Source organism: Zootoca vivipara, chromosome 3, assembly GCF_965207765.1.
Source record: "Zootoca vivipara chromosome 3, rZooViv2.hap1.1, whole genome shotgun sequence".
Lineage (NCBI taxonomy): Eukaryota > Metazoa > Chordata > Lepidosauria > Squamata > Lacertidae > Zootoca > Zootoca vivipara.
This window is the reverse complement of record NC_142586.1, coordinates 13708464-13722957: the sequence shown is the minus strand read 5'-3', so window position 1 is coordinate 13722957 and position 14494 is coordinate 13708464. Positions and strand designations below refer to the sequence as shown.

At 40.7% G+C, this 14494-nt stretch overlaps 1 protein-coding gene across 2 annotated transcripts in view; it reads right to left on the bottom strand.

The window, feature by feature from the left end:
• Positions 1 to 289: 289 nt before the first annotated feature.
• SPTLC3 (serine palmitoyltransferase long chain base subunit 3) overlaps positions 290 to 14494 on the bottom strand; it is a 65002-nt gene continuing 50797 nt past the window's right edge. The window contains exons 9-12 of one of the 2 annotated variants that reach the window (XM_035110067.3): positions 13513 to 13639; positions 6218 to 6353; positions 4802 to 4931; positions 290 to 2263 (exon numbers count right to left, since the gene is read on the bottom strand). In XM_035110067.3, coding sequence (XP_034965958.1) covers positions 2150 to 2263; positions 4802 to 4931; positions 6218 to 6353; positions 13513 to 13639 — 507 coding nt within the window. In that variant the 3' untranslated portion in view covers positions 290 to 2149. The remainder of the gene's footprint in view (positions 2264 to 4801; positions 4932 to 6217; positions 6354 to 13512; positions 13640 to 14494) is intronic. The other variant, XM_088665606.1, reaches the window with a different exon arrangement.

Here is a 14494-nt window from a genome sequence, read left to right as displayed (position 1 = left end):
AGGAATTATTTTATTTGTCAGAGCAGAACTAGCAGCATCTTTAGAGAAAGCCCTTTTGCCAGAGCATCAATTTGGCAGTGTGCCCCGGGGGTATGAAGCCATATCTCCACCCCCCCTTGAAATGACCATTGAAACCAGGATGTTCTGTGGATCATGTGAATAGTGGATCATGGCTTAAGATGCTTCCTCTATAACCCACCATCATTCATCAATGGATGAATGCCCCTCCATGCAAATCTGTAAATGGAAATTAAAGTTATCTGAACAAGAAAGGAGCCAACTTCAAAAATTATAAAAACAAAAACATCCTTTAATCTTTATACAGTAGTTTTAGGATAATGCACAAACATGGCCCCTATAGTGTTTCTCAAGTTCATCTGCCAAAGTGAACAATCATACAACACTCTACAATTCACTCCCCTCCACAATATACTTCTGAAGCAGACATTTGATATTGTGGAATGCGTTGCGGTCCGTTCTTAACATTATAGCAGCATTGAATTTTATTAACTTGAACAACAAAAAGGGACCTCATAACTAATCAGCCTTGCTTCATCCTCAAAGCTGCTTTAACAAGCAGGGGAGTCATATACTGTAATTGCTATTCCACAATTTAATTGTTCTGTTCTTAAATCTAATTTTGCAGCTGTGGGTTAAGTGGATACCACAGCTTTCAAGAACATGAAAGCAAAGTACATCTGTGCAACAGAAAGCTAACCATCTCTTGATCGGATGTGTTTACAGTGCCATCAGATAGTCCAGAATGGTTTGCAGCTCCCTCAAAGCTACAGAAAAAACTTTCAACCAGTTATTTTATTTTTATATATATATAAAAACTACATAAAACTACAAAGACCTTCCTTAACTGCTGAGACTGGAGAACTTCATTTCACATGCAGCCCAGTTGGAAGCGGATGATATCTTCCCATTAGTTCTGGCTTCATTCATTTGGTGCAATGCAAGTGGGACTATAGCCACCTATTCTCCCATTATCCTTTCCAGACCATTGGTCATCTTCTAACACCAGTTAAAAACTGTAAACATGTAATAAAAAACCACAGTTCTATAACTCTCACAGCAAAACCAAGAACGTTGACCAACTTATCTCCAGCTGTGTTATACCTCATAGAAACAGCATTATAAAGAGGATTCAGGAGTCTGAAACAGCAAGTTCCTGGAGCATCGTATTCTGTGCAGCACACAACCAGAGTGTTCTTTACTCCCAGGTATGCTTATCAAGCCTGTAAGGTACTTCAAGAACAGAAAATAGGCTTCTGAATGTAAGTTATATTTTGTGCACCACAAGGGAAGGTATGCATGTGAAAGTATGCAAGAGTAACAGAAATGTCAGTTATGAAAATTGTGCATGAAAAGCCTATAAACCTGTTTTCAGACCAAACAAGTAAAAAAAAAATTTCTACCATTAATTTTAAGTATTCAATGCATCAACAATGTAAGAATAAAAACAGACATTTTTGTGGCTTACCCTTTCTTGCCACGTTTGATGAAAAAACCTTAAAACATTTTTTTGCCAAAAAACAACAACTGGCAAACAGAAGTGGTAGCTTTCCCCTCCCCAAAAAACTTTTGGCAGTAATAGTTAATGTTAAGTAAGGCACTGAATGACCACTGTCTCTTACTAAGACACCTGTTAATTGAAGAAAAGTCTGCCTGTAATTTCCTCTGCCAAAATTCACATAAGTTGAAATGGAAGTATGCCGTTCTGCAAGTGAAAGCCAGTTTAACAAGTGATTTTTTTTCCTTCAACCAACATACTACATTCCAATTCATTCTTTTAAAAAGTTTATTGTAATCATAATTAAGAACTATGAAAAGCCTGCTCATAAAAAGGCTCATAACAAAGGCTGCACAGTTGCAATTGACTTAATGGGACAAAGTCTTTTGCATCAAATAATAATAATATTAATATTAATAATAATACTCGTATTTCTTGGTAGGGCTCTGTAGCAACCATATTTCAGTCTCTTGCACACAGAATCCAATCCGATGAAACACACACAGTGCTTTTCTTGGTTCAATTAACTGTGAAGCAAAAACTGTCCTTAGAAAAGAAGAAACACATTCCTATTGTTTAGGTTCCCTCCCCCCCTCTTGTAACATCGTAATGTTTTCTCCATGGGAGGGAAGCTTAATCTTCAAGTTCAAAGCATGTTTCATCATATAGTTCAGGACGAGATGACTTGGAGCGCTGGGAATATTTCAGCTGCAAAAAATCACCCAGTTCATCTAGAGCATCAAGGACCTGTAAATACAATTGTACGATATCAGAAAGATATAAAGCGCCGCTCACTTCTGCTTAGCATCTAGAACAAATAGTCACACAAGTGTATGTTTACACACACACACACACACACACACACACACACACATGGAATTAAGGCTGGTGAATCCAGGTGAAATCCATACTGTTATTCCATACTCATAACATTATTATGAATCTAAAAGTCAAAGACTCTAGGTCTTGTATTACCTGGGGCCAACAATGAAGAAGTGAACATTGTTTTTGTTTCTGATGTTTTGTCCAAATAGTTAATCCAGTGTATACATTTCCACCAAATGCTTGTCAGAAGGAGGCAGGCTCTTTTATAGTTGAAGACCAACTGCTCTTTGACACCTCCCAACTGAAGACAAATTTCTCCCTGGTCATTTTGAAACATGAAGTCACCTGAACTCCAAATTTCATTTTCCTTTCCTGCTTCTATTGCTTCTCTAGTTTGTCACCATGACTGTTAGATTGCAAACCACTCTCTATTCTGGTGTGGTTCTGTCTATTTTATTTCTGGTCTGGATATACTTCAGTATATTTTCCCATTTTAGACTCCAGTTTTGCAATGGGTTTCATGCTAACTTTTTTTTTTATAAAAAAAATCATTCTCCCGCTTGATGTGCAATGGCAATTGCCTGAACATACTTAAAGATGTCACCACCACCACCAATTTGCATCCAGTTCTAGGCCAGGTCTTGCCACTACCCACCCCCAAAGCATGATGCGTCCCACACCTTCCTTTGACAAAAGGAACAATTTTTCATGCCTGCAAGAAGCTCAAGTGCCTATTTTAAAAAGTGCCTCAAAGAGCACGCATTTCTCCTCCCCAAACAGCATTTAGTATTAGCCAAGTGTCAGTGTGAAGGTGAGATGATATTGCTTTTAATTTTAAATCGAAATAGCATTTGCATAAGAACCAGATGGCTTTTGTTATCAAATAACTATGGGTTGATGTTTTTTTTACCAGAGGAAACAACCCTGAAATGTCTCCAGCAACAGTAAAATCCTTAGTGCATTACTTATGTGGTCTTGTAGTGCATGGCACTTGTTGATTTGCACTATTCTAGATTTTAAATTATTATATCTTATTATTATTATTATACAGAATATTATTATTATAGATTATTATGCTTTCACGTCTTACAAAAGTAATTGGGATTAAGGTAACTGGATGTTTTTCCATTTCAAGAATAGGTTGAAACATAACCAAATCAGGACATTTAACATATTGGTTTGTATGGTATTACAGCCCCTTCCTTCCTTCCTTCCTTCCTTCCTTCCTTCCTTCCTTCCTTCCTTCCTTCCTTCCTTCCTTCCTTCCTTCCTTCCTTCCTTCCTTCCTTCCTTCCTTCCTTCCTTCCTTCCTTCCTTCCTTCCTTCCTTCCTGAAAAACTGGTTACAAGCAAACTTTACTTCATGGATGCTGCAGATATTAGGTTATCAAAATACGGCTGCAATCAGCAAACTTCACTCTCCTGTCTTAACACCACATGGCCTTTACCTTTTAGGTATTGTAACTCTTTCCCACTGCGGTGTTAATTTGTCCAAAAATTAAATTAGGAAATTGTATAACTTCCCATTATTTCTCAAGTCCACCAAATACCACAAGGGTATGGTGCTTTGAGAAGCAAGCAGTATTCAAGAGGTGTGGCTGAACGGGAGAGTTCAACCAAGTACAGTACCAGTATTTGAAGCCCCTCATTCTATTTTGCACAGAGCATGGGTTGCAGTGTTAGGACTCTAACACTGTCACAAGATCAAAGGCATATAAAATTAAAGCAAAACAAAATAAAAAAATCCTTCCAGTAGCACCTTAGAGACCAATTAAGTTTGTCATAGGTATGAGCTTTCGTGTGCATGTTCACACGAAAGCTCATACCTATGACAAACTTAGTTGGTTTCTAAGGTGCTACTGGAAGGATTCTTTTATTGCGTCAGACCAACACGGCTACCTACCTGTAACTAAAATTAAAGCAAAACACAGAAGCAATTTCTCACCCAGGTTTGCAACAGCATGGGGGAGATAACTTGGCATACTGCTATCTCACCATCTGGGTTAATTCTCTTGTTTGATTTCAGAATCAAAAGTCTAGATTTAGTTAGTGATCATCATGTGCCAACGTAGCCCTCAACCCTAAAATATGCATGCAACCAACATTTTGCTGTTTTCCCACTTTGTTCAGTAAAGAGTTCTATGAAACTCAAAAGCTTGCATACTTCTAAGTTGGCCCAGTAAAATATATTAATTTGCCTCCATGTTTCTCACGTAGACATAAGTATTTACTTATTTTCAAAATAAAACCTTCTGTAATAATGTGAGGGCGATCAAGGAAAGCAAAGACATAATAATAATAATAATAATAATAATAATAATAATAATAATAGTAATACCGGTAGTAGTAGTAATAATAATAATAATAATAATAATAATAATAGAGAGACAGTGTGAGGATTCTTCTAGAACCTTCCCAAAAAATGTAGAGTTGATATTGCAAGCAAGCTTGCTGTGCTTACCACATCTAACATCTCCCGTGTATGAGCAGCTGACACACAAAACCGAGCTCTGGATTCTGCGATTGGGGTAGCTGGAAAGCCGACAACCACCACCCCGATATTTCTGGCTAGCATGCGTCTTGCAAAAGCCCTGGGTAAGAAAATGAGGCGAAATTGAAATTATTGCTCTCACACTGCACAATGTTTAAATACAAAAGAAGTAAATACAAAACCCTGTTGCACAAGTGGAAGCTCATATTCAGTGCTTCTGCTGACAGGACTTTAGCTGAATCCTACCTTAAACTGGAGGGACGCTCAGTCTAAATCACTGAGCGTAGGGCTTGCCGATTGGAAGGCCGGCGGTTTGAATCCCCACAATGGGGTGAGCTCCCGTTGCTCGGTCCCAGCTCCTGCCAACCTAGCAGTTCAAAAGCACGTCAAAGTGCAAGTAGATAAATAGGTACCGCTCCGGCAGGAAGGTAAACGGCATTTCTGTGCGCTGCTCTAGTTTGCCAGAAGCGGCTTAGTCATGCTGGCCACATGACCTGGAAGCTGTCTGCGGACAAACGCCGGCTCCCTCGGCCTATTGAGCGAGATGAGCATGCAACCCCAGAGTCGTCCATGACTGGACCTAATAGTCAGGGGTACCTTTACCTTTTACCTTAAACTGGCAACAGTGATTTTGGTGGGGAGGGGAGGACCCCCCCCCCAAAAAAAAACCCCAAAACTGTTCCACTACTTCATTTTTCCATGGAAAACTTTCTATTTAATCATTTCATTAGTAATAATGAATGGATGTGAACTGCAAATGCAGTATTGGGTAAGATTGGCAGTTTCAATTTTTTTCTTTGTTGATTAAATTCAAGAAAAATGAAACATGCTAAATTGGATCACTATAGGGCTTGAGAAAATTTTCCAATACAGATTACTCTAATTTGCATGGGATTCCCCCCTCTCCTCAGGAAAACCTACACCACTGCTTGGGAGTAAGGCCTACTGAATAAACAGGGACTTCCTCGTAAGCATGCATAGGACGGCACTGCTTGTCTTTTATATATGCCTGATAAAATTGAGAGGAGGGGCTGCTTAAACCCAAGAGCCTCTTAAATTCAATTAAGCCCAGAAAAGTATTTTTTAAAATAAACTAGTTTCCAGGCACAATTTTTAAGACTATTAAACCATAGAATGGAAGCGTGCATCCACCAGTTTGACACTCTTAAGTACTATGGCCACACTTTCCCCTATAAACCCGGAGAACAGTTGTCAGTCAGAGTAGACAGCACTGGCCTAGAAGGAAGCTGCCATATAAGTCAAGTCAGAATATGTTCCCCAATGTAGAAATATAAAAAAGACATTTCTGAAATAAAATCTTTCGAGTTTACCAGCAAAATTCTGAAAACTTTGCATAGCTGCCTGGGGCAGAGGAGCTTAACTTACCCAATTTTGCCTGGTAAGTAAAGGAGCAAAGGGACAACAGGAGAATCTTCATTGCCATAAATAATGAAACCTAGTTTATGCAATCTTCGTCTGAAGTACCTTGTATTCTCTGCTAGCGCGCAGACTCTCTGAAGTCCTGGAATAAGAACCAGAAAACCAGTGAATGCAGGAACATCACACACCTGCTGTCTCAGGACCAAAACAAAGATCTAGAGCTTTAATACTGCAGAGACTGATCAGCACGTAAAATAGCTAACTAAGACGGCTTCAGAAGCCGATACATTCTCAAACATACATTCAAATGTTAATGTGTCCCCATGTGATTATTTCTGATACAGTGGTACCTCGGTTCTTGAATTTAATCCGTTCTGGGAGTCCGTTCGACTCCCGGAACAGTTCAGAAACCAAGGCACGGCTTCCGATTCCTGCACTCAATCGGAAGCCGCGGAAGCCGTGTTTGGTTTCTGAAAAACGTTTGCAAACCGGAACACCCACTTCCGGGTTTGTGGCATTCGGGAGCCGATTTGTTCAGGAGCCAAGCTGTTCGACTACCAAGGTAACACTGTACATAATAGTATTATGAAGATAAAAGAGTACCTACAGGGCCAAATGAGACATGGAGGTGGTTCTTACACCAGGGGTAAAAGGAGTACCACTAAACATTTCCCCAACCCACACATCTCAGGCCTTACCTCCCTGACTAGTCCATTGCTCAAGACACTCTTCTTCATTCTCTTCTTCCGGTTTTGGACTCAGAAGGGAATAAAAGTGCTTGGAGCAACAACTGGGGTGGGGAAGAGAGGGGCAGGGAGGTTCAGTACCCCCCCATTTTTTATACTGTTCAAAAACAGGACCCCCCCTATCTAAACAGGGCTATGTGGATGATGGCTTTGCCCTGCTTAGTTTGACCCATACACACTGTACTCTTTGCTTTCTAAGCAAAACACTCACTGCTTCTCAGTTATATTAACAAGGCATAGCGGAGGTATGTATAAACAAACACAGTTATACAATGTTGTTCTCACATGCAAACCCACCATTCAATATGGGTTTAAAGAGAAGAGTATGTGAATATCCAGAGCTCTTTTCTGGTGCAAGGACACACAAGTCCTCATTCCACATGCCTAAAATTCCTACTAAGTCAAGATAATGGGTTTGTATCTGGATCACAAACAACAACTCAGCTGATAATAGCCATGGGCTCATTATAATACTATTCTTTGGAGTGCTAGAGAGGATTTTGAAGGCAAAGGGGAGATACATTTCACCCATTTCAGTATATAGTACTTTGCAATGTCCAAAGCCTTTGACCTTCCAGATGTTGTTGGACTCCAACTTCCATCATCCTTGGCCATAGTTCATTTTGGTTCGAGCTAATGGGAATTGGAGTCCTGCATCATCTGCAGCACTACAAGTTAACCACTCCTGCTTTAACAAAAAGTTAAAAACACAGTTCAGAATCCAGAGCAAACTTTAGAGTGGACAGAACAAAACAAAATTAAAACTGTTTGACCCAAAGTAATTTCTATGTTTCATCGACTCAAGACTGTTACCCTGTTTCTCATATTTTAAGACATACTCATAAAATAAGCCATAGCAGGATTTTTAAGCATTCAAGGAATATAAGCCATACCCCAAAAATAAAACATAGTGATAGGCGCATTAGCAATGCCGGCCGCGGCAGGAGGAGGAAAAAAATAAGACACCCCCTGAAAATAAGCCATAGTGTGTTTTTTTGAGGAAAAAATAAATATAAGACATGTCTTATAATATGAGAAACACGGTACATCTTGCCTTTACTGATGATGCAATAACCTTGCTATCTCTTTAATCTCCCGATAGCCAAGGGAGTATTCGCTGGATTACTTCTAATGTTAGTTGGTAAGAGACAGACACAAAGCACATGTTTGCAAATCTTTGTACATCACAATGTAGCAGCTCTTGTGGCGTCTCTGATCTTTTTAACAGCCTAACTGCACCACTATATTTCTTTTTTAAGGAGACCACCATCACAATTGTCATTACAGCATTTCACTCTTTCCAGAAATTCTATCTATGGCACATCCTGCTCCACCCCACCGAGAATTATTATTATTTTACAATGTCTCTGGAGTTCTTTGTAATTAGCACTTCTCTTAGGCACCACTTCAAGCCGAACTATTTTGCATTTCCCTATATTCAAAAAATAAATAAATCAGTAATTACCATAATCCTGAGATTCTTCCCTTGATCCCATTTAGTTTGAGAAATGAGGCATTTCAGTTCTTCCGAGTCCCAAAGAACACTATGTTGGCACACAGTTGGAACTTACAGGACTGCAAATAGATTTAACTCTTGGTGCTTATTTCTATTCTTTATGTTATGTTGACAATATATCTCAAACAGATATAGCCACACACACAGCTGTTAAGAAGAACTTCGTGTGCATGTAGCTGATGAAGCGATATGATGGGGCAGAAGACTGTTTAAGGCCCCATTCAAAACATGAAGCCAGAAGAGAGGATCCTCATGCTGAAGCCTGCTCTCACAGATTGCCCTCGCTGGATCTCAGGGGACTGTATCCTTCAGAGATGGCCATACCATTAGGCAGAGTGAGGCTGCCACCTCAGAAGGCAGATGTTGGAAGGTGCTGGCAAACAGAGAAGTTTGCACAGTGTGTCCTGTATTCCTTAAGCAAATACCGTATGTCGCCCTCAGGTTTCCTGGTGCCAGTGTTAAAATAAGAATCAACTGTCAATCCAGGGAGCTTTGGGGAGATGGGTGGGAAAGTGGGCAGGCATCATCTAGACCTTTGCTTCAGGCGGCAACCTGCTTCGGGCTGACCCAGGTCTCCTTGCAGGATTTCTCTTTCTGACTGGCTGTTTAGGAACTTTCCATACCATCAGTTTTGAAAGAACCACACAGGTGAATTTATCAGGTATGCTCTGTTCTACCTGACATAGCTGACAAAAGAATTTTGAAAAATTATTGGAAGGATAGATTTCCAGGTGCCAGCTGTCCTATTTCTTTCATAGAAATAAAATACGATGCTTTCCTCAGGTGGCATCTTGGGTGATTATTGTGATTGTCCTGAGAAATGCGATTGTGTGGAAATTACAGAAACTTATCTGCGACATCATGAAAGACCAGCAGTTACATAAGCATCTCATTTGTGACACTCTAGATTAAAATAAAATACATTTAACCATTACTTTCTTCAGTGTCTGAGAACTAAGGCACCTTTAGAATACTTATCTAGTCATAGCTTTCTTATAAAAAGAGAGACAGCAAAGCTGCTTCCCTCTCTATCACCATCTCATTGCTTTATTTTTTTTTAAAAAAAATGAGCTATGTTTGAGGGCATGCTCTCTGACAAATACAAGTGGGAAGTCAATGCATGTATTTATATATACACATTTATTTATTTAATTTCCTAAAACAGCTTGATTGTAAAAAGAACCTACAGTGGTACCTCATGTTGTGAACGGGATCCATTCCGGCGGCCCGTTTGCAACATGAAAAGGCCGCAACATGAAGCGCTGCATCTGCGCACACACGTGATGCAATGCGGTGCTTCTGCACATGCACAAAGTGCAATTTAGCGCTTCTGCGCATGCGCGCAGGTTATGGATGCGCTGAACTCGGAAGTAACCCGTTCCAGGACTTCCGGGTTCGGGGCGTACGTAACCTGAAAAGACACAACATGAAGCGGCTGTATCATGAGGTATGACTGTATATGAGAGGAAAGAGGGTGGTGAATAGCTCTGGACCTCTGTTCCCCCTGTCCCCCAAATATGAAGAGAGAAGGTCGGGTCTTTCTAAGATAGCAGATGAAAGAGCCTAATATACTTGGAACAGGTCTCCACCATTTACAGATGACAACAGGGTCGGCTTCCAACAGCTCAGTTCTTCTACCAAGGTTTCCTGCCCAAATCATCCCCTTTAGCCATCACAGTTACACACTAGACCCATGTATCCTGCAGTATTATTATTATTATTATTATTATTATTATTGATGATCATCATCATCTGCCCTTCACTCTCAGAAGTCAGTAGTCCTCCACTGAATTTGAAAGCCAAAAAATTGCTATTATTGACAAACAACAACAATCCTAAAACATACACAACTTGTTAGCAACAGTTCAAAATATACCATACTAGACTGAAGAATGCGAATGGCCATGCAAAGTATTGTGTGGGGCTCTTGGTGTTTAAGTTCCAGAGGCCCGGGGGTGGGAACTAAACCCTGAAAAGTGACAGAAATGTATCTTAACAAAATTTTAACAAGGCATTCTCCAGAGGGGAAAAAAACTAAGAGTGGTGATTTACCAGGAGTCAGCACCAGAACAGTGACTGTCCTTCATAATAAAGGGTACGGTAATTTGGAACTCATGGACTTCCCAAGTAAGAAATGTTCTTATAGAAAAAGATGCTTTGGAGATGGCCTGCGCCCTGCTGAATGAATGGGATGGGAACAAAAAGCCTAGTACAGTCTGTAAGTATCTTTTATACAGAGATCTGCTCAGATAGGCATTCTGGCTGTTATTCTTTGGGTTTGCCATTCAGTTTCCATTTGACAAATCCATTGAGTTATAGGGACGACAAATAGCTTAACCATCTCTCCAGTGGCACTAAAACAAAAACAGCTGTGCCAGAGTATCAAAAACACAAAAAGCATCTTACTACAAAGCTTTCCAGTTGCTAATAAAAACAATAGTCTGGGGGTATTTCCAAAAAATATTTTTGGCACAACAGATTTTAAAAGAACTCGGAAGAAAATGGGGGAGGGGGACTTGAATAACTTGCAGGAAATTTTTAGAGGCTTAATGTAAATTTTTAGAGGCTTTCTGTAAAAAAAAAAAATACCACCAGTTTTCTACCAGGATCCAAGAAAAGAAAAATTGTTAGTTTAAGCACAGATCCCTTTTTCTGGCTGTAATGGGAAAATCTCAAAAGCTGATTTGTGTACATGGACAGAACTTACAACCAACCCATCATTTTGTCCCATGCGCTAGCTTACTTCCAATGTGCCAGAGCTTAGTCATGTGTTGCCTTTTGACTTTTAAGATATAAAAATGTCCCATTACCCACATCTGCATGTCTTGGGCTGTATCAAACCTACTTCAAGTGGATGACAGAAAGGGTATAAGCTGTTCTTTACCAAGCCTCAGCACTTTCCTGTCATTGCTGATGATGTGTTTTGTGGTAAGAGACCACACACTAGCATGACTGCCTCCCCAACCCTTGTGTACATGTTTTGCCAAGCTATTTTAACACACAAGGACAGATATTATGGTGATAAGTACTTTGGAGAAACCTCAGTGCTTGAGCACAATTACAGACTCGCAGATTGATGCGGCTCCTCAACCATCAAATCAAGGTAACTTTCTAAAGGACAAAAATGGCTAAGACTGTTTTGCCTAAACCAAATTGTGAAAGTGTGACTTTCGGCAGTTAAGCAGGATGCCTTGTTTTAATTTCTTAGCTATAGGGTAACCCTGAGGGTCAATCTAGAACAACCCTCTGCAATGTAGGAATCTTAACAAACAGGCCCCCATCCAACTTATTATACCAAAGACTGCTTAGCTTTGCAAAGCAGTTTTACTGCTGCACCACTAGGAGGAGATAGCTTTCTAAGCAATTTGTAGCATATGTAATTTAAGCCAGCACTCCAGATCAGGGTAGATGCCTTAGCAACTTTCATCCACTACAGATATTTTGATATTTTAACTCATTTTCATACTTTTTGCTGTTGTTGAAAAGCCTAAATAGATGTGCGAAAGGGAAAAAAACAGCACGGTGGTGTAGTGGGTGACTGTTAAAATGAAAGATTCCCATTACTAAACATACTAATTCAGCCACAGTAAGAGCCTTACACAGAGGCTAAAGGGGCCCCTGACCATCAGGTCCAGTCGTGTCCGACTCTGGGGTTGCAGCGCTCATCTCGCTCTATAGGCCAAGGGAGTCGGCGTTTGTCCTCAGACAGCTTCCGGGTCATGTGGCCAGCATGACAAAGCTGCTTCTGGCGAACCAGAGCAGCGCACGGAAACGCCGTTTACCTTCCCACCGGAGCGGTCCCTATTTATCTACTTGCACTTTGATGTGCTTTCGAACTGCTAGGTGGGCAGGAGCTGGGACCGAGCAACGGGAGCTCACCCCGTCACAGGGATTCGAAACACAGGGATTCGACACAGAGGCTAGGTGGTGCTAAATCTCTATGTTTAAAGGCCGCTTACTACTGACCAAGGGTATGGCAAGTACAATGATAGCCTGGAGAGGGGCACAGAGGGGAACAATGATTCCAGGGACCTACAATTACAGCCCCAGAATTGCCCTTCATTTTTATTTGAATATTTCTGAATATTGTAATATAGACTTAGCAATAATATAGCACTCTGGGTGCTTCTGAATACGCTTTGCAGCACCCATGATATGTAGGTCGGCATAGGTAGATTTGCAATGGGGATTTCCTAAAGTTAGCACAGATTTCCACTAATAATCTTAAGCATCTTTGTGGGACACAATTTTCACCCAGGTGGTGAAATCTGTGCTCGGGCATTATCCCTTCCTATTCTTGTTGTGTTGTGTGTGTGCCTGTATGTGCACACATGATGGAAAGGTCCTCAATATTAAAAAATAAAGCACCCATAAAAGAGTAGCAGGTCAGGGAGTAGGAGCCTGGCCTAGGCTTCTTTCTCCTGAAGATTCTTGTTTTCTATATGTATAGAGCACCCCCCCCTGCCCCAATAGAGGAGTTTTCCATCCTGTGAGCCCCCACCCCACCCCACCCCACCTGAGCAAACCCCAGCAATCTGAAGTAGTGCAGCACAGATATACTGGTTTTGTCCACAATGAAAATTAGGCCTATACTGACACAAGAGCTCTATTCAGACAGAACTTTTTATTCTTCAAAGAAGAAACATTGTCTTGCCCTGTCACAAGATTACAAACTGAGCCTTAATTGCAAACAGAAATTAAATCCTTTTTCAATCTTTCTATCAGAGGTGAGGTTAGTGGACAATTTTTGTGCACACTTGAGACAGCAAGAGTGAAGAAGCACGTGCTCCCTGATGCGTGTTCCTGGCTTCATACACCTACAAAGTCACAATCACTGCACTGCTATTGGTCCAACATCCTCTAAGCAAAGTGTGCTTGCAAAGTGTATGAAGGCCAGGAATTAAGTCCCCAAATGCTATGTTTTGCTCATACATTGACCACAAATGATCAGTTGCATTCATCCACAAACACGCCTTTCTTAAGGTGAAATGCTGTTATTCCTATAAAAGTAAATCTTCTCAGTCAGCACAATATCCTACCTTTTGTGGTTCCATCTAGTCCCATGAGACATTTCATTGCTCTTATGATTTGTTCCGCTACTGGAGCAGCCATAGATGAAGCATATGCACCACTATGGGAGTGAACTCGCAAGTAGTCTACTAGTTCCTGGAATAAAAACAGAAAAAAGTTCTAGCGAGGACATCAAAACCTCCTTATGTCTGTTGGAACAGAAGTTTGCAGGTGGCAAGAGCAATCAGATCCAGAATTGGTTGCACACTCAACTGGAAGCCAAAATGCAAAACTTTTAGAAATATACCTCACTTTTGAACCAATGGCTAAATCAACTATTTGTTTCACTGATTCCCTCAAGTACTCTCACAGCAACTGTCAAAAGGGCACACTTTTTAAAAGTCAGTGCATGGCAAGAAGCAACGTGCTTCCAAATTTTCCTGTAATGAGAGAACAGATAGACAGCAGAGGATATTTTAATGCACTATCTCTAGAGATAGTCCTTCCCATGCACCTTGTACCCAGAAGAAATAAACTGCTATTCTATCTCTGTTTATGGGTTCAGTGTTTTGTTCTATTGCAAGTCCCTTAAAAGGAGGCACGGAGCTCTCTCATTCAGAAAAAGGTTATTCAGCCTAGACCCACAATATTTGAAGGGATAAGTACCGTATATACTCATGTATAAGCCGATTTTTTCAGCACATTTTTTATGCTGAAAAAGCCTGCCTTGGCTTATACTCGAGTGAGGGTCCCACCCGAGCGCATTTCCGACAGCGGCAAAGGCGGCGGCAGAGGAACGGGCAGCCTGAAAGCAGTCCTTTTGGGCTGCTCCTTCCTCCTCCACCGGTTTGTGGACCGGCTTATACTCAAGTCTTCGCAGTTTTTTGTGGTAAAGTTAGGTGCCTCGGCTTATATTTGGGTCAGCTTATACTCGAGTATATACGATACATCAATATATAGTGTATGCTACTCAATAAGACTGAGGGTAGCAATAATGTCCTATCCAATACA